This window comes from Strix uralensis, chromosome 11, assembly GCF_047716275.1.
Source record: "Strix uralensis isolate ZFMK-TIS-50842 chromosome 11, bStrUra1, whole genome shotgun sequence".
NCBI lineage: Eukaryota > Metazoa > Chordata > Aves > Strigiformes > Strigidae > Strix > Strix uralensis.
The window spans coordinates 10,102,510-10,122,771 of NC_133982.1; the positions used below are offsets into that span (position 1 = coordinate 10,102,510).

The window sequence follows — 20,262 nt, forward strand, 5'->3', positions numbered from 1 at the left end:
GCGCCTGGGGCAGGGCGGCGGTGCCCGGGGCGGATCGCAGCCGCCGCTCTCCGCCCCGCCGGCCCTTCTCTCCGGCTAGCTGCGCCGCCATTTTGTGCAGAGAGGCGGGGCGGAACCCCGCGCTCGCCGCGGAAACGGAAGCGCCGCTCCGTCACTTCCGCTTCCGGCGCGTCCATCCAATGGGCGGGGCAGGTGCTGTTTTGGCGCCGAATGTGAAGGGGCCGCGCGGCGGCGGGGCGGTCCCGTCATGGCGGCCCCCTCCCGCCCCATCATGGCGGCTGTGCCGCAGAACAACCTGCGGGAGCAGCTGCGGCTCCACTCGGCCCGCGGCGCCCTCAGCAAGCCGCCCCCGCCGCGGCACCGGCCGGCGTGAGTTCCGCGGAGCCTCGGCGGGTGGGGGTGGCAGCGGGCGGCGGAGCTTTAGCGTGCGGCGAGCTCCTGGGGAGCCCCTCCTTAGCCGGGCCGCTAATGAGGGGCTCGTCTCTTTACAGGGGCTTTACCTTCAAGAAGACTTCTCCGGCCGGCGCCCTGCCCAGGGAGCCTCGGGGCCTCTCCGCCGCCTCTGCACTGAGGGACAAAGACGTTAACACCTCCCTGGCTGCGCTTGGCTCGGCCCTCCCTGCCTCCAAGGACAAGAAAACCCAAATCCAGGATTTCTTCCCAGCAGCAGCCGGCCCTCATGGACAGGGCCTCGAGACGGCCTGTGCAAGCCCGACACTTGCCAGGTGTGGGGAGGCGTCAAAAGGCCCCGTGGCCACTGGAAAGAGGAGTGGGAGCGAGGGGCTGCACAGTCCTGCGGCCGGCCCCGTCATTACCGTAGAAGATGAGTGGGATGACATTGACGACTTCGATTTGTCAAGAATCGAAAAGAAGTATTGCAGACCGCCGGTCCTGTCCCCCAAAGGGCAGCGGGCCTCCTGCAAGGCCTCCCAGAGGTCAAACCCTCGCCGGGATGAGCCGCTGGGCTCTCCCGGGACCACGGGCGATGACGTGGGGCCTTGCAGCCACGGGGAGGCCTCTCTAGAGGCTGAACAACGGCCCTTGTCGCAGCAATCTCTCATCTGTCTTGAGGATTCAGCTCCCTGCAGCGGTAACAAGGCTGTGGGTGAGGACCTTTGGGAGAATCTATCTGCTGACGTGATTTTGGATGATGACAGGGAAGAGGCTCACCCAGGTAACAGTTTATTTTAAAGTACCGGTGAGCTGGGAGGAAATATGTTCGTGTTTGCACACTGAGGGCTTGATCTTTCGGAAAGCAGAGGGAGCTGCATGCCCGTATCTGAGGAGCGGTTGTGGGTATGTGATTTCGTTTGGGTGTCCACAGCGTGTGAAAGTGCCGGGTTGTAAGTAGTGGAGCGTTGTCTCTGGGGCAGGAGTAGCAGCTGGTCGCGTGGAGTTGTAAGAGTGCCCATACGGCAGTCCAAAAAAGTTCATGACTGTCAGTCAGAGTGCTCCCACACAGCTTCTCTGTTTGATATTCCTTACCTGTTATGTTTTGAAAATTTTGATCTTTATTTGTGAAATTAATGTTTATGCAATGGAATAATATTGAACAGTGTTCTGTGATGCTGCCGTTACACTAAATAGCAAAAGGATTTGTGAACTGTATTTTTCTTCTATAGAATACTTTGCTACCTTTTCCCCTCTTTCTGTGAAATTAGTTTTAATATATTAATGATACTGATACTGGTCTTTCTTAGTAGGATTTGTCTTATAAGGCTCTATACATGTAAATTCACCTTCTAATTCCAGTATAGGGACTGTGCTAGTTGATGAGTCTATGCTCTTTTTAAGCTAGTATTTAATATAACAAGAGTTTTCTGTAAAATCTCTTGTAGGGAAATATATCTCTTAAGTTTTTCTCTTCTGACGGGGAAAGGTAACTGCAGGCAAGCTATATAACTTTTCCACTGGAAAGACAGTTTGTGGGGTTTTTGTCTGTTTGTTATTAATGAGGAAGAAAAAGGGAGCAGTAATAACTTTTTTTTGTCCTTTAAAAGTCAGAAACTGTATTAAATGAGTATTTTGAAATCTAGCTATTAATTTTTTCCCTCTGTTCAGCTGCATTTTTCCTTATACCAGGATGAGTTTACAGTGTTACCCGACAATATCAATACCCTTCTCTTTCAGCTGCTAATGATGGAAGTGGTGAGAGCCGGAGGCCAAGCAGCGCTGAGAAACACAGCCCCCCTGAGCTGGCTGAGGCCGACAACGAGTTGGTCGCAGGCCTTGAGCTTGAAGAGGATGATTACTTAGATATCGTTCCACCCTCCCCTGAAGAAGAGCTGCCTTCCTTCTCACCTTCTGTAAAAAGCATTAGGTGAAACAAAGTTCATTGATAAAACTGTCTGATTTTAAAAAGTACCAAAAAAGATGTGAAACTGCTGCTTGTTAAAAAGTTATGGATTGAGTCGATTGTGTCTGTTGCTTGGCAGGTTGGCAGTTGACAGCTGCTGTTAATGTTTTATGAAATACTTTTTTGTTACGGCCAATGTTTAAGGTGGCTTTTGCTTCAGAAAAAGCAGTTATTTTTCCTTTCATAGTGGGAGGGGAAAAAAAAATATTGAAGCAAGTCTCTACACATTGGCACATGGGATGAGTGATAAACTGCTCAGCTACTTGAATTTTAACTGAGTATTCAGAAACTTGTTTATCTTTTACACACATCTTAAATGCTGTTATTCTAAAAGATAAACTTCTCTTATGGAAATGCCTTGATTTACAGATACCTGTATTTTAATGACTTTTTCTTTTAATGTTAGTAATATTTTCAAAGAATCTCCTACTGGTGGAAGATCCACAGGTAGCAGCGTTGAGTCCCAGGTTGCCACAACTCAGCCTGTTGCTGGAAGAGATCCTGGTGCGGAGGCTGCAGGTACCTGAAACGTTTTGAAATTTGATGCCTCCGATTTTGGGGATGGTTTGCAACTAATTGTTCTCCTGTGTATCCCATGCAAGCTGAGAGCTTTAACTGACGGATGGGGGCGAGGGAGCAGGGGCTGTGTCACGGTGTGTGTACCTTGTGTAGGCTCGGGGCTGTTGTCTGATCCTGAGTCCGGGTTTGTCAGCGCCAGCCTGGGACACCGCACAGATCTTCTCTTCAGAACTCAAAAGCCCAGATCGACCCAATCGTTCCCGAATCAGCTCTGGCTCAAAGGCACACCACTGTAAGCTGGAGCTGTGTCAGTGCTTCCATCTGCTTCCCACAGATGCCGACTTTGAGAGATACTGAGCTAAAACGTTTCTGAGTTTCACTTGCAGAATGAAAAGTTACTAAGTGGAGGTGTGGCACAGCCCGCTTTTAAGGCTGCAGGTTCAGACTTTCCTCTCAAAATATATAAAAATACAGCTTATGGTACTGTTCCACAGTGTTATTTAAGATTTTCTGTTTATAAATTCCCAGAGCAGTGTTTTTATTTATGTTTTAACAATGCTGTTCTGGAAATCAATTTAATCAAGCTCCATCTTGTCATCCTCAGGGTGCTGATAGCAAACCCCGGCTCAGTGCGTTCTCCTGACCGCCCAGTGAGTCAGTGTTAGGCCAAGGTTTAGGCCAAGGGGTCACACCCCTGGTAGCAGCAGTTCATTGGCAAAATCCAGGTGGTTTGCAGTGATGCCAGATTTGAAAGGGAAAGTCATGAGGTGGCAGGTGCTGACTTTCACTCGTGAGAGGTTTTCTATGGTGCTTCCTAGTGTAGAATCGCAATGTAATATTTTGATAAAATGTGTTTTAGTGTGGTTGGGGAGGGGTAATTTGAGATAAGCAAAACATGTAAACTTGAATGTTTCTTGGAAATAAGTTTGAAAGAACTGTGACGAGTCTTGGAAGATTTATATGGATGAGTAATTAAAAGGCAAGGGCAAAAATATGTAGCCTGGGCGAGTTCGTGCACACAGAAACAGTTTCTTTACGCGAATGGACTTTTAAAAAATATATTGAAAGTAAATTATTTACTTATTTATTGCAATTTACTGTCTTTTGGGAGAGTGGTATCATCTTGTTACATGTTCTAATAACAATCAGTATTGCTGCCTGCTAAAATCACTCCATCTAACAGATAAAGGCGGGCATTTGGCACAGCAGCTCTACAGTGTCATGGACAGTATCTGTCAGCTGGTGGATGCCATCCCCCTCCATGAGCTTCAGTCCCTGTCGTGCGCGAGGGAGCTCCTCCAGCAGAGAGATCTCAGGTAGCTCCCCTGAGCAGCCTTCCCCTTCTGCCTCTCCCTGCTGAGTGGCTCCGTCCCGTGGAAAAGACGATGCGGAAGGGTTGTTTAAACAGCTTAAAATTACTGGCCGAATGAAGGCAAAACATACCCCAAACTGCTGAAAGTATTAACAACCCCAGTGTTCTGCCAGAAGAAAGGGTCCAGTGCCCCATTCAGCCTGAGGCAGGGGGAGTCCTGTGTCTCTCCTCTGGAAGGTGACAGCACCAGCTCCTTCCCGAGGAGCTGGGTGATGTGTATAACCTGCTGGGTGTCATCCCCATTCCCCCTAACCAGAGGCATTAATTTAACACTCTTTCTCTGAGAGAATGTTAAATCTCTATTAAATCGTTGTCACTGACCACAGTGATTATGACTTCTCCCAGTACCCACATACTTGTCACCTTTCAGTGTGATTATTGCTACTGCAACGTGCCGCTTTAACGTCTGCGGATGCTGCAATACCTAGACAAAGTATTGAGTTTTGGGATTTTGTTTTGTTTTTTCACTGGGACTATGTGCTTTTTCTGAGCGTTCTCAGTGAAACTAATTATTCTATTTCCTCTTATTGCTCTAGTCAGACATAGTCTTTAGAAAGTACATAATAACATAATTTGGTTCAAGCATATTTTTACTTTTTTAACTTCAGGTTTGTGCCTCTAAGGATTTTTTTTTTTTTTTAAATTCTCAACCTTGCCTGTATCAGTTCCTTGCTGTTGGAAATTCTTTTCTTTTATGTCTGCACAGAAGATGTAGTAATTTTGTAATTATTTTGTTCAATTTAGTTCTGGTATTACTCTCTCTTCCCTAGATTTGTTTGAAATATCTTTAAAATACAGTGATACAGAATATGCTGTAGCCACCATATGTTAATATTTTTAATAGGAGAGAGATAAAATGGTTTTGTGTATGTTGTAGAACTTGATAAATCTTTGCTTATGACTAAATATTTGTTTTCCTTCTTCCTTCCCTTGCCATCTCTCCCAGGAGAAAATTACTAGGAAATTCTGTTACTTGGAACAAGAGTAGCACAAACAACACTTTTCCTAGAAACTGGAAGGCATGTGTGGAGCGGGGCCCTCTTGCATGTCCTGGTGCTGCTCCGTGTTCTGGCCCCAACTGGAGCTTCAGTTCTGGCAGAAACTCGCCAAAATCCACAAACCTCCCATCTCTGCTTTCTGGGACTGTTAATTCAAGCAATTTTTCTACCAAAACCAATCAAACCTTGGATACCTCTTACGTTTCAAAGCAAAGTCTTGAGGAGATCACCTGCCCAGAACCCACAGCGCTGAATTCGCCCAAGGTAAATGGCCAAGAGGGAGCTTCCCCCAGCCTCCATTCAACGTCCTCCGACAGCAACTGGTGGGGAAAACCGGGGCTGAGAAACAGTGGGGACGGTCAGTGGGCAGAGCGGCCCCTTAAGAGCACAGCTCTGAAAGCTCAGAGCCGAGCCCCCTGGGGCCCCCCTGCAGAAGGTGGTCTGGGTCTCAACGATACAGACTTTGACCTCGATCCCTTTGATATTGATGATTTTGACGAGGACTGGGAGAATTCGGAGAATGTTTCGGCACCTGAGACGCCCTCAGCGCCGTTGTACCAGCCCGTCCGGGAGGGGCCCCCTGCCCAGTCGCTGCTGTCAAAGATCATGTCCAGAGCCAAAGGATCTGCTCTTGTATCAAATTCTGCTGTTCCGAAATCAACCTTCTCAACGGCAACAAAGAACCGTTCAGGTGAATTATGCTCATTAGGATTACTGTCCTTCCCTTTTTAAATTTTTATTTACTTATTTTTAAACCTAAGGCCAAGTACCTTACTGTAGATTGCATCAGAGCCTCTTGTTTCTGTGGAAATTTCTTTTGGTTTCTCTCTGCAAAGTCATCTTCTGTTTTTTTTTCCTCCAAGCGATGCCAAACTTCTTGAATACTTATTTGTCGTGCAGGTTGCAGGCTGCTGGGAAGACGAAGCTGCTAAAATTAGAAACTAGAACGTTTCTGTGTTTGTAATTAAATAATGATTCTGCAGTTGTTAATTCAAAGCTGTACAACGGTTTTAGCTGTTTATGCAAAAACGAACACTTGTTGAAGCAAACCGAACTCCTCTGGGGCACGGGGTGGGTCACTATTATTTGTGGTTACTGTAGGAGCGGGTTGGTAAAAGGGGAGGTGGAAATGTTAACCCGTTTCATCGGCTTTGTCGCTGATTCAGCTGGCACCTGCTGTTGGGAGCCACAAAGGGGGAGCCTCTTTGTAGCTGTGTGAGCTTTCAGTGCCAGACTGGGCAGTTTCTACAGTCAGGGGTTAGAAGCTTGTTTCCAGAGATTTGCATATTATCAAAATTCACACTTTAGCTGGTCTTAAATTCTAGATGAATGCGATTTTTTTTTTTTTTTTTTTTGTAAGTCATGATTTGAGTTTAAAAGGTTTAAAGGGTTGAAGTGGTGGCCAAGCCTTCTGTTCTAGTGAAGCGGTTTTATGTTGCAGGAGGGGTAGCACAACCTGATATTGTAACTTACTCTAACTATGTTTTCCTTGTCTACTAGATCTGCCGGTTAATAACCCTGCACTGGAACATTTCAGGGGTATGAAATTCTCCCATTCTGAAGAAATGATGAATATATTTCACAAAAAGTTTGGCTTGCACTATTTTCGGACAAATCAGCTGGAGGCCATCAACGCTGCTCTTCTGGGTGAAGATTGCTTCATCCTAATGCCCACGGGTAGGTATTTTCAAATGCCACGCGGCCGCAGGCTTTTGAGGGCTGGCAGGCTCTTGAGAAATAAAGACCTGAAGCTCCTTTTGCAAGGCCCGTGACGAACTTCCCTGTTTCTCTGTGCTTTTGCGGAGGTGGCGATAAATTGTGCTGCTTGAATTCTGTGGCTGCAGGATTTCTGGCATATTGTATGAACTGCGGTGCCTTGAATGAGGTGATTGAATTTCTGCCTTCCGTAATATTTCACGTGGTAACTCTTCCTTGTCCTACATGTGTGGCATTAGAGGCAGTCATTGGTAAAAGTTTGTTTCTGAAAGTGCTGTAAAATGGGAAGTAAGAGATAGGCCTCCCCTCTTCCACTCCTCCACACCGTCTCCCTTTCCTCTCGATACCCAACGATTGTTGTGTTCTGCTTAATCCTTGCAGGTGGTGGTAAAAGCTTGTGCTACCAGTTACCAGCGTGTGTGTCTGCCGGAGTCACTATCGTGATCTCTCCACTGAGGTCGCTGATAATAGATCAAGTTCAGAAGCTGAAGACTTTAGATGTAAGTTTTATTTATTTAGTTAAACTGCAGATAAGTAAACTAGAAATCTGAAAATTTACAGCAAATCTTATGTCTCTCAAATATAAACTGCAAACATTGATTAGATTGGAATGGTAAAAGGCACACAAAGCTGTGTAGGAAGGCCTAAATTAGATTAACTAGAATATCTTGGCAGCATAACAGCTAAATTTATTGATGCTAGTGTGGACTTGTTATTGGAGCTTAGTTGTCAAGTACAGATGCCTGATTCTTAGAACCGAGAGTTGCGTTTAGGCACCTTTTAGGAGGAGCAGCCTGGCTCTATAGCAGAAATAAGCACCTACGGTTCCTGAGCTGGGCGGGTTCTGGAGATGCGAAGCACTTCTAGAGAAGTAAGAAAGAGAGGGTGGAAGATGTGTGCTCCTACAGCTGACCCCTTAGGAGCTGCTTTTGTCCTCACGGTCTCATTCCTTTGTTACTATTCAGTGTGAATAGCAAGTTATACTTTTAAACTTAATATTAAATTGCTGCTCCAGGTTGTATCCAGGCTCTTCCGATGCAATGTTGTTCTGTGGGCCCTGTCGCTGAGGGTGTTACCATGTTTTTGTGCTTCTTGGAAACTTGGTTTCTTATCTTAAGATCTCTGCTTTCTGAATTCAATTCAAACTTATAGCGTATTGAGCAATAAACAAACATCACATCTGTTTTCTTTACTGGAAAGAGAGTTCAAAGAAAGCGGAGAAATCCCCTAGGTCAGCCATTGGTTTGCTGGTAGAATTGGGAGCAAAGAAATGAATTTGGCTTATAGTCTCCTGGTTTTATTATTAGAAAAATTCTGTGATGTCTACGGTGCGGTGGGGGTTCAAATGCTATCTATAATTACACAAAGAAGCATTGAAAATGTTCACTGAGGATAGTAAATGCATATACTTTGATCTGGTTTATAACTAGATATAGGACTGTAGTTGGAGGTTCTTCTGTTTTGTGCATATTAAAGCTTAATATATATATATTTTTTAAATATAGATTGCTGCAACATACCTGACTGGTGATAGAACGGATGCTGATGCTTCAAAAATATATATGCAATTGTCAAAAAAAGATCCTGTAATAAAGCTTCTGTATGTTACCCCTGAGAAGGTTTGTATTTAATTTGAATTCTAAAATCATGGAGGCAACAAGAGGAAGATTACTATGAAGTATTAAAGGGGAAACACTGAACTTAGAGTGGGCTTCTGGGGAAAAAAAATGTTAAACATTTTTTGGTTAATTCAGTAAGACTCTGTACAGATGTAACTAATTTCAGTCAGTAAGTAACCAAGAATGAGAACCGAGTATGTCTTACAATGTAAACTCTCAAAACAAAAACCCTGTGCCCAGCCATTTCAATATATCTTACTACATATTAGTGGCTAGCTGCTGCCAAGTCGCTGTTAGCATCTAGGCTGCTGTGGATAGGAAAATACCGGGAGAAAATGTGTAATTGTCAGGGTAACAGGTCAAAAGATTGCTGTGCACTTCATTATGTGCTGCCTTTAAAGATTATGTCATTCCCCGGAGCTTTGTAAGAGGGGAGTGTGCAGTGTGCTGATTACGTTTCTCTTTCAGCATTGTCTTTCCCTGTCTTTCGTGACAGAAGTCATTTAAATTTACTCAGATTGCAGGACCTCTGGATAGGTGATCCTGGGACCCTGCAGTAATCCTGCACCAGCTGCTCCGTTGTCAATTAAACCAGAGCTGATTGATTGCCATCTTCTTTACGCCTTCAGGCTGTACCTTTGCTGTCCAGAACAGCTGTTTGTGTGTTCCCCGCCGGGCGGGTGACGTGACGCTGCTGTTACTTTGCTTTCTCACGCCGCTGGTGGCTCTGTGCCTAGGTCTGTGCAAGCAACCGACTGATGTCAGCCCTGGAAAACCTCTACGACAGGAAACTCCTCGCGCGTTTTGTCATTGACGAGGCCCACTGCGTCAGCCAGGTGAAAACCTTGACTTGTTTTCCAAGATGGCAAAAGAATCAGTTGGAGCATCTTACTCAGTTATACTTCAATCTTGTTTTTCAACTAGTGGGGTCACGATTTTCGACAAGACTACAAACGGCTGAATATGCTCCGCAGGAAGTTTCGCTCTGTTCCTATGATGGCTCTGACTGCCACTGCCAACCCCAGAGTGCAGAAGGATGTTCAGAATCAGCTTGAGATGCTAAAACCACAAGTGTAAGTCGCTCAGCAGTTTCCTGAAGCAATTTGTTTGTGCCGCAGAAATTCTGAGTGGAAAACTTAGTAAAGTAAGAAAAGCATTACAGGTCCACCTGGAATACTTATGTAGTTGTAGCTGATTAAATGAGAATGTGTGCAGGGAATTTAATGTGACTTATAAGCAGAATATTAAAGTAAGAAAAAAAACCCTTTGCCAAACTCTTCCTTGCATGATTAAGGAAGCTGTCTAATAGAAAATCATTAAATTTTCTGTCGCTGACAAAACACGCAAGTTGTATTTTAGGGTGCTTTTTATGAGACTGCTGGAAAACCGCAAAGGCTGGAAGTGTTTTTTAATTAGTACTGGCAGTAACATAGATAATGAGGTATCATTGGGCCTGGATTGTATTGTAGTGTGTTCATTGTACACAATGGGAAAAAAAAAAAAAATCTGTTTTGTTGAATTTCTTATTTTAGAAATGAATTTTAGGGTAGAAGGAGGGAGGTGACACTGTATTTTGCAAATTTGATGGGTCAGATGTGGATGCTAGTGTTCAACAAGGGAAATGAAGGCGAGGCAAATCGGTCTGTGTGTGTTTTATGGTTTGTGGGCGTTTCTTCCCTCTACGCAGTGCCATGGAGCTTTGGTTTTTTTCACAGCCACAGGAAAAATGCAGGAATTTTTAGACCCAGAGTATGGGTGACGTGAATCTCCGTGAGCGTAGTGGAACAATAATTCCTTTGCCGATAATGCAGAAGGAGTAGCAGTTAGCTGAAGGGGGGACACTCCAGTCAGTCCTTAGCTTGTTGAAAGGATTACTGCACCCCTAAAGCTGACGAGCACCCATGAACTGTTCTGTTTTAGGTTTACAATGAGCTTCAACAGGCATAACTTGAAGTATGATGTATTGCCCAAGAAGCCAAAGAAGGTGGCAATGGATTGCTTGGAATGGATTAAAAAATATCATCCCCGTGAGTACTGAGCAGCATAGCGTGCTTGTGTGCTTTTTTATGAACTGCTTGTTAAGGCAGGAAAAGCTTCTATAATGCTGTAAAAACCCCAAACTTGTACCTTTCTGGAAATGACTAATGTATTTACAAGAAAAACAAGTTGGAGGCAAAATGATATTACTGATAATGGGAACCAGATTTATGGGCATCCTAAAGTCAAGAGTTCAAGTTAAGATGGAAAAGTAAATGATGGTAAAACTCTTGGGTAATCTTTCTGGAGGTTGCCAGACCTTTTAGCATCGTGTCTTCAGAGTATAAAGGCCATCTAATATCCGTACTGTTCTCAGTGTTTAATTCTGTTGGTCTGCTTATCTCTGGTCCCCCTTGGAGGTACCTGCAGGGGCTCCTCTCTTCCCTGTCTCGCTTCTGGAGCCCGGCAGCTCCTGCTGCTGGCAGCGGGCTGCACCCAGCTCCCTCCACGGCTTCCCTCGTGCTGGGACCTGCCCTACCACTGGCTGAACTGCTCTGCCTCTTGATTTGTGTAGTTTTTTATTTGTGCATTTTAAATCCTAAGATACGCAGTACCAAGCAGGAAACCTTTTCTTGATTCAACCTCACCAAAAAAACAGGAATTGGGCGAGGAGAAACTTAACAAAAAACATCTGATATTAATAAAATTAAACAGTTATTGCATTACACTTGCCAACCTCTCCCTATTGGAATAAATGTATTCACTCGACAGGTATGACTGTTAAGCAAGTGAAAGGGAATGAAGCTGTATTGTAGCACAAATCTTTTTTTGCAGATGACTCTGGAATAATTTATTGCCTTTCACGTCATGAATGTGACACAACAGCAGCTATTCTGCAGAGGGAAGGTCTTGCGGCGCTCGCCTACCACGCTGGCCTCACTGACTCCAACAGAGATCTTGTACAAAAGAAGTGGATTAATCAAGAAGGATGCCAGGTAAAAGAGAGCAACCAGGGAAAAGTAGTGAATAGAATTTAGAGCACTTTTATCCCTCTTGGCCTAGTAAATGAAAGCGAAGTTGTGTAATGTTATTGCCAAATTGGATGCAGTATTAAAAAACCAATCCAAACGGGTCTGCAGAAACACATTAGCTGTCGCTTTCTTGGGGGTTTTACAAATCAAAGGCTGCAGTGCTGCACCCAGGTATGAAGGAACTGAGCAGCACAAGGCTTCTGAAACAGCTTGAGGCACGCTGCCGAAGATATTGAGACTCAAATTTGGAGTTTTCCCTTTGTCGGGAATAGCTCTTCTGAAAGGAGGGGTGGGTTTGCTATTTGGTACTTGTCTTGCAGTGTTACAGTTGAATTTTGTAACCCTGATCGCCTGTTTTCGGTGCAGAGTGCTGCATGAATGACTCCTACAACTCTACGTAACAAACGATTATTTCCTTCCCAGGTTATATGTGCGACAATTGCCTTTGGAATGGGAATTGATAAACCTGATGTACGCTACGTTATCCACGCTTCTCTTCCCAAATCTATAGAAGGTTACTATCAGGAATCTGGCAGAGCTGGACGAGACGGCGAGATGTCCCACTGCCTGCTCTTCTACAGCTACAGCGATGTCACCAGACTGAGAAGGCTGATACTGAGTGAGTCCTCACGTCCGTAACTTAACGGAGACAGTGCTAACAGAGGCGCATAGTCGTTGGTCTCTGTTTCGTTTAGACAGTGTCACCTCCTCATTACTACACTGTTGCAGAGGTGGGAAGACTCTGCATCTTCACCTGAACGGTTTTCTGTAATGAAAGATTTTGTCACTTGTACTTAATTTTAGTCATTTTGCTTCATACATATCCATCTCTCGATTCTTGTAATTGTAGTCTTATTTCCCTTCTCCATTCTTTAAAACTCCAGAGGTAAAATCTGTCCTAGGTCAGTTCTGTACTAACCTACTCATCTTTTTTCTTAAGCAAAAAAAATATTGTGTTTTGTCTATCTAATAGTTTATAAAAATGCAGAAGTGCAGATTTAACAAATACAATTGAATTTGTTGCATTTCAGTGGAGAAAGATGGAAACAGTCACACGAGAGAGACCCACTTTAACAACCTGTACAGTATGGTTCACTACTGTGAGAATGTCCTTGACTGCCGGCGAATTCAGCTTTTGGCCTACTTCGGGGAAACTAATTTTAATCCCACCTTCTGTAAAGATCACCCAGAAGTAACCTGTGATAACTGCAGTAGAAAGAAGGTAAAACCCACAGCTCTTATTTATAGTGTTGTTAAACTGATTTTGCATTTAGCTGCATTAAAAAATGGTTACGTGACATTTGGGAAGGCAAATGGGGAAAATGAATAAGATGTCTTGTATTTTTGTGATGCTAGATGCTTCGAATTATTTCCAGGGTTTAACCTAGAGTGGAATTACACACGGACTTACGATGCTCCTGTTTCTGTCAGAGGAGGTGTAAGGATGTTCCTTGGAGTGGATTTTCCTGGCCACAGCGCTTATAGGAGGCGGGAGCTGACACAGGATCCTCTGGAATGGCTGCGGGGAAATCCCTTCAGCTGCCAATTCTGATGTTTTCCAGGCAGCTTTGCGCTGCCAGGGCAGCACGGGTGCCGTGTCAGGAGGTGTGCGCTGCTTGAGGAGGCCAGAGGTTGGGGTTTGTGCGCTAGGGATTGAAACAAACTTGTCAGTGGCGTGAACAGGAGCTCAGAGCAGACAGGGAAGAGTTACTGATCTCTGTAAACCAGATCAGCTTTATACCTGATGATAATTGCTTCTCAGTCCTGTGTTCGAAGCATTACCTTACATAGCTGTGATTGTAACATGTTTGGCTAGAATAATGCATATTCAGTCCAGGCTTCTCATTTCAATGCGTACTGGAGGTGTAAATTCTAGTGCATGGCAGCAGAATAATTACAGGAACGCTTTCCAAATGATTGACCTTGATTACTGGTATTCATGCAGCAATCTTGCAGCTCACTCTATAGAATTAACACAATAGAGATTAAGCACAACCAGCTGGTATGTATTATTGCATTTTCCAGAGCATTATCAAATCCATAATTCCTGAGACTGTATTGTATCACTGTAGGTGTACTAACTAGAAAATCACTATTTCTCTCTTTGGAACAAAATGAATTCATGACTGGAAAAAGCTCAATAATGAAAAGGTTGTCAGTAACAACTTGCATTAGGACAGAGCCACGTAACGCTGTTTCCTCATCAAGTCTATTTTTAATAGGATTACAAATCAAGAAATGTAACAGATGAAGTGAAGAGCATTATAAGATTTGTACAAGAGCACTGTGGACAAATGGGACGAATAAACACAAAGAGAAATACACATTCTGGAAGGTACACGCTGAACATGATGGTGGACATCTTCTTGGGTAAGTACTGCTCCTCCAGAGACACCACCTCAAGAGAGTCGGTGTGTGAAGTCCTGACTAAGTGCAGGAGGTCTGCACAACACCAGCAGTGGTTTAAAGGAAGGTGTATTTTACAAAATTATTCTTCCCAGGAATCTCTTGGTGATAAATGATCCTAAATAGATGAGACTAAAGCTTTAATCCGTTTCAGGTTGCTATAGTGATAATATTAGTTTTCTGGTGGTGCTTGGAGTTTCTGGTGCATACAAGTGTTTTTTGCTGTGCATAGACTATGGAATGCCCTCAGGAGTCTCCCACAGCCTGTAAATACCCGCGTACCTCCTGATCGCAGGCTGAGCCTGTGATTTCTGTTGCACAGGCGCAACGAGTGCGAAGATTCAGTCTGGAATCTTCGGGAAGGGAGCTGCCTACTCCAGGCATAATGTTGAAAGGCTCTTTAGAAAACTGGTCTTGGACAAGATTCTGGATGAAGACTTGTATATCACAGCTAATGACCAAGCAGTAGCATATATAATTCTAGGAGAGAAAGCTCAGGCTGTGCTAAATGGATCACTACAGGTATGTAACAATTCTCTTTTTTTTTACTTGAACATACTGTTTTAAGGAATGTGCTACAGTTTTTAAGTGGCATATACCCTAGGACAGTTAAACATAGATTGCCTACAAGCTGGAGTACAGGAACGAATCTTTAGCAGATGCCAGGAACGTGGCTAATAACAACGTTGTGAGGTAAAAGGTGAGTTTGAGAAGATCAGAGAGGATTAAATCTTTCTTTTCGCCCCCCCATTCATCTGATTCTAGCTTGACAGGAAAGGAAAGTTGTGATGAACACAGAAAAAGCTAGTTAAGAAGCAAAGAAGGAACAGTGCTACCTTTTCCTACATTTTCTGCTCTATTTTTTCCAGTCATTGGTGAGCTCTGATGGAAAATGCACTTCAAGGTCATGGAACCAGTCCCAGAATCGCTTGAGGCAGTATCTCCTCTGCACTAGTGCTGTGTTTGGCAAAGAGCAGAGCCCTCAGCATTACACCTAATGACCCCTGTTTAAAGCCAGCTGTGAATTGGGGTCTCAGCATTTTTGCCCTGTGTTGTGTATACTCTGCTAGTTCTCTCTAGGAGAAACTTAAGGGTGGTTGAGTAGCCTGTAAGAAAACAAAAATCATTTAAAAAGTGTATACTGGGTAAATAGCTTTTTTTGGTCCATCAAAGAATGCTTTTGGTTTCCTTCAGTGTTTCCCTGTGTTGCCAGTCAGTCTGCTAACGATGGCTCTGCAGTAACTGCCCCGACAGGAGTTACTGGTTGGTTTATTTTAACAGGTGGAGTTTCATGAGACAGAAAGCGCCAGTGCCATCAGAAAGCAAAGGGCTTCCATGGCAAAAATGTCCCAGCGGGAAGAAATGGTTAAAAAGTGCCTCGGGGAACTTACAGACACCTGCAAAACGCTTGGGAAAGTCTTTGACGTGCATTACTTCAATATTTTCAGTACTTCAACTCTAAAGAAAATAGCAGGTAACGTCAGCTTCTCGTTACTCGGAGCCCCTGTCGGCAGCAGGCTGTGCGGGCAATTGTAGGCTTTTCTGATAGAAAATCCACCGTTTTGAACATTTAGCGAGAACACGTTTAAGTTTACGTAACTGAGCGGGTGCTCTGGAAGCAGTGGACGCAGCAGGGTTCCGTGGAGCTGTGGTTTGTGCTGTAGCAGCCCTGCCTGATAAGAGCCACCCAAGCAATCACGCTGCAAAACAAACTTTGAAGTGTCATCAGAGAGAATTTTCAGACTAGTTTTTGTGCTCACCAACTAGAAGCAAATCTGCTAGAGGCATGGCTTGTTTCCTGAAGGACTTAACGCATAGGGTGGCACGAAAAGGAATTAATGCCCTCCAGAATACCATAATTTCTCTTTTGACGTGTCTGACTGGTACTTTGTTACGTTACAGAAACCTTGTCATCTGACGCGGAGGTTTTACTGCAGATTGATGGTGTCACAGAAGACAAACTGGAAAAATATGGTGCAGAAATAATTAAAGTGATGGATAAGTACTCTGAATGGACCATACCAGGTTTAGTATCCTTTGTACCTAAACATGTACTTTCCTGTTTAGTACCTTCTCTCCTCCTCTATCAGAAGTTTCACTCAAAAGTTACCTTGTTTTAAATACAAATAACTAATGCTTACAGTTTAATCATTACCAAAAGGGAGCAATTACATGCTTTCAGAACATACAGAGGTTTTGCTGTCTTCTCACTACTTAAATTCAGCGTATCTCTGAACGACTAAAAAAGAAAAACGAGAACTAAGCAGACTGCTCTGCTCCTAACCTATTAGTTATTGGGACTTATGTAACATGCTTAGTTATAATGAGAATTCTGACCTTAAGGTCAGAGGTCTTGCACCTCCTGCATATTTTTACACCCGCATCCACTACATCTGGGGTAACGTTGTGGCCTGGCAGATAATCAAGAACTACTACCTGTTCTCTTTCATAGTAATTGAGGTCAGTAAGTTCAGGTCTTCACTGACTAGCCCTTGCTCAGACGTGAAGAACTTACAAAGCTGGGTCTCCGGTCAGAACAGTCATGTTTTACAACGCCTTTGCTCAGCTCTAGCCTTACACACAAAGTTCAGCTAATGGAGAACTGAGCCCTGAGACCAGTAAATCTGGTAACTTCACATGAGCGCAGCACATGGCCTGTGTTGCAGTTGGGAGTATTGGGTACAGCTTGGCTATCCCATTCGACTTTGGGCCCCCGATTTTGGTGATTCATGTTTGTGTTTAAGGAGGCTGTGCTTTCTTACACTGCAATGGGAATAAGTGCATGTCTACAAACCTCATTTTTAAGTATTTTATTCTACTGACTGTGCAAAGAATCACATCCCTCTTGATCGTGACTGATTGAGAAGGAGCTCTCAGCTGCCTGGGCCATTCGGTGCCTCCTGATGCTGTTTTTAAAAACAAGTGCTGTATTTGTAGTATTTATGGTGTATTCCATAATTCTTTCCAGCTGACATGGGGAAGAGAGTGTAAAGACAGGCAGGCCAGTGTCACTGAAATAGCTTAGACAAGAAGCCAAGCTAGAGAAAATAGGACTGGCCAGTATTCTTTTATGTCATGAGATAAACCAAAACTGCCTTCTGTCCTTGCTTTACACCAACCTGCGAAATGCCTTTAGCTGAGCCTGGAGCATCACCGGGATGAAGGTGGCGCAAAGGAGGTTCTGACCAGCAAGGGCGGGAGTTTTGGTACCATCAGCGTGTTCTGGTGGACGGTTCTGAGGGGCCCAGGCCCTGTCTCGATCTCATTAGTGTTAACTCGCTCTCTGTCTGTAGAAGACGCTGCCTGCCAAAGTGTGGACATGGCTCCGAGAAGCACCGGCACACCTGAGAGTGAGGAAGAAGCAGATGTAGTTACAACCTCAAGCTATTTTAGCAATAACGCAAACCAAAGGAGGAAGAGGAAAAGGCCACCAAACTTCAGAGAATCCAAGAGGAAGAAGACAAGTAATGGTGGTAGCCAGCAGTTCCATCCCAAAGGGTACGTTGTTTGTGGTCATTAGTAACTTTCCTTTGTCCAGAACAGCATGATGATGGTCCCAGAATCACACTGTTGTCCTCCTACCTTTTCCTGAGTAAGTATGGACTTTAAGAATGACATTAAAATTACCCAGGTACCTGGTAACAACTGCTCTACTTTGATTTTCTAGCATTTTTTGTTTAAAAAGCTCCTGGTGAGGAAGAATATTTAACAATTGTCCTTTGTTTCTCACTTGTGACTGCCATTGTCCTTTGTTTCTCACTTGGGACTGCCACAAGCTAAGTAGTGACACTAAATTTCAGTGTGCTGCCTTAACCGTTATTAGCAGGCTGACTGGATTCTGTGCTTGGAAACATAAAGAGGGCTTAAAACTTCAAAGACTTGATGGAATATTTGAACTGCACTTCACAGTTCCTTGTTAATTCAAGTTCTCCCTCTTGATTGTACCATACAAGGCAACGCCACATCAAGAGTGTAACATTTGGATCCAAGAGTTGGGTTGGTCTTGAGCTTCTCGGGCAGATCTGCCACTGAACTGTCACAGGGTGATGAAAGAGCCAGGCTGGGCCTTGTCCTTTGAGTCAATGACCTTATTTTCAGGGTTCACGTAGTTCTGAGTTTGGTAACTCAAGTAGCTGCAGTTTGTGCTGAAGGTCTGTGCTCCAAAACATAATGGTAAATCAATGCTAAAAGGAGAAATGGGTGGAGAAATTATGCCCTCCCCAAACCCGCTTTAAAAACAGGGGGGTGACGGTAGAAAACTTGAGCAATAAGTTCTGATTTGGGGTTTATAGTTGTGCCCTTGAAAGGTTTGCTGTGCTCATAGCTTGCCTGCATGGAAAGGAATTAAACATAAGTTGCCTGTACTGTGGTGTGGTCAGGTTACTCAATTCCTCTGCCTAGAAATTTCACCTCGTTTGGTATGTGAGATAGAGAAACAGGGTACGTGGACAACCTATGCCTTGCCTTTCTGAAATAATTCTTTGAATGGGGTCTTATTCAGTCTGTAAGTGTCACAGAAATTGTGTTACCTGTCAGGTGGGAGGAGTTCAGGCCATTCAGAGTAGCTCTAAATGGTTCTAATGTGCTCTTGAAAACATTCTGTAAAATCCCCACCTGAAGTCACACCTAAAATGTAACGACGGTTAGGTTTTATTAACTGCTGGTATATTAACTACTTACATTTTACTGCTTTAATGTCGCATCAAAGAGGAAATATGGTCTGCCTCGTTAAAACTCATTGCTTTCTGCCATTGTCTGTTCTCTCCAAGAATATCTCCTCCCCTGCCCTGTTTTTCCTCATTCTGGTCTTTTTTTTTTTTTTAGCAGATAACAGTTGCCAGCCCAGTGGGTTTTACTCCCACCCTTTTCACCTTCCCATCTACTAAAATATTAGTCATTAAATGCTGTTGACCCTGATGTGTCACTTAATGTTGATATTCTAATTGGATTAATAGGAGTCAGGTTGGTTCAGCATTCTCTGTCCTTGTTTCAGGCTGCTTCTTGCCCTTAGGCAAACGCTAGAGCAATGCTACACTTGATTTACATTTCAAAGGGATTTTTGCAGCCATGTGTATTTAAAAAAAACCCAGAAAATTAAAAATGAAAGCACAGTCTTCTAGAAATCTAATGGTGGTGCATATGTAAGTATACCATGGGTGTGGGGAAGGGGGCAGGATGCAGATGTTTGACACACACCATAATTTTTGCAGCGGTTATGGCAGGTACAGAAGGACCAAAAGGCCGTCTGGCTCGAAGGCTCCAGCTTCCTCCGGCTCCAGTTCAGCCTCGTACAGGGTTAGTGCCACGCAAGGAGCTGCTGCAAAGCTGGGGATCATGGCACCGCCGAAACCCAAGAGCAGACACTTCCTTCAGCCTTCCTATTCGGTGTTGTAACTAGGAAAATGTAAATACTGTATGAAATCAAGCCCTGAGGATGTAATCATTGTCTATTAAATTTTTGTTTCATTTGCTAAACCTTCCGAGACTTGTACATTTGTCAAGTAGAAAAGCTCACATTAAATAAATGTTTTTAAACTCGGCTTTATTTGGACCTTTCAACTATAAACAGAGTTCTGTGGTTCTAGAAACCCTGCCCTGGGTTACAGGTGACCTGTTTAAACCCTGCTTTACACCTACCTCAGGGCTACGCTCCAGACCAGCGATCAAAAGCTGTTACTGAACTCTGCAGCCCAGCGCTGCGCTTCCCTCTGTTCTCCTCCCTCGCTACTTGTGCGAGTGCTTCAGAGCTCCAGAGCCGAGCTGCTCTTCTGAGGGGCTGAGTCCGGGGCTGTTCACCTGAGAGAGAAAATACTGATGTTTCTAAGTTTGAAATTCTGTTCCCCTGGAGCTGGGGCTGGAGGGCCAAGCCCTGCCCCACGTGTGCTTTCTTTTTTTAGGCATTTTGGGGTTTTTTTCAAGCTGTGATCTTGTCAGTTGAGATCACTGGAGCTGCCCTCGGCTTCCCCGTTCCTGCCTTGCACACGGAGAGCTCAGCCGCGGGGCTGGGATGAGGCGCCGCGGGCTTGCCCGGAGCAGCGGATGTCCTCAGCTCGGCCCGGCTGGCCGCGTGCATCGCGTGAGCAGCCCGCGAGCCCTCAGCCCCTTTCGGTTAAACCTCCCTCTTACAAACGTTCGCTTTGTCCCTCCTGAGCCGGCCGAGCTGCAGCCCGTACCGCCCGCGCTCCCCCTCGCCATGGCCCCGGGCCTTCCCCCCACAACCCCGAGCGCGGCCTCCGGGGTTTTGCCGGGGCAGGGCCGCCCCCCGGGG

General features: G+C 44.6%; 1 protein-coding gene and 1 long non-coding RNA gene across 3 annotated transcripts; one reads left to right on the forward strand and one right to left on the reverse strand.

Annotated features, from left to right (window-relative positions):
* Positions 1–209: 209 nt before the first annotated feature.
* Positions 210–19,474, forward strand: BLM (BLM RecQ like helicase). Its single transcript, XM_074880098.1, has 21 exons — positions 210–369; positions 492–1,174; positions 2,131–2,320; positions 2,763–2,875; positions 4,059–4,191; positions 5,194–5,936; positions 6,746–6,922; positions 7,343–7,461; positions 8,467–8,580; positions 9,318–9,416; positions 9,505–9,653; positions 10,501–10,607; positions 11,392–11,552; positions 12,012–12,207; positions 12,620–12,810; positions 13,811–13,958; positions 14,317–14,516; positions 15,276–15,468; positions 15,897–16,019; positions 17,288–17,492; positions 19,205–19,474. The coding sequence occupies exons 1-21, from the start codon at positions 248–250 to the stop codon at positions 19,386–19,388; spliced, it is 4,350 nt and encodes a 1,449-aa protein (XP_074736199.1). The 5' UTR covers positions 210–247; the 3' UTR covers positions 19,389–19,474.
* Positions 16,031–20,192, reverse strand: LOC141948079 (uncharacterized). Of its 2 annotated transcripts, XR_012630357.1 has the most exons (4): positions 19,632–20,192; positions 19,191–19,388; positions 18,524–18,620; positions 16,031–17,338 (listed from the first exon to the last, which is right to left on the reverse strand). It is a non-coding gene; the product is annotated as an uncharacterized LOC141948079 (long non-coding RNA). The 2 variants fall into 2 exon arrangements; XR_012630356.1 differs by lacking the exon at positions 16,031–17,338 and having other exon boundaries at positions 18,096–18,620.
* Positions 20,193–20,262: the final 70 nt, after the last annotated feature.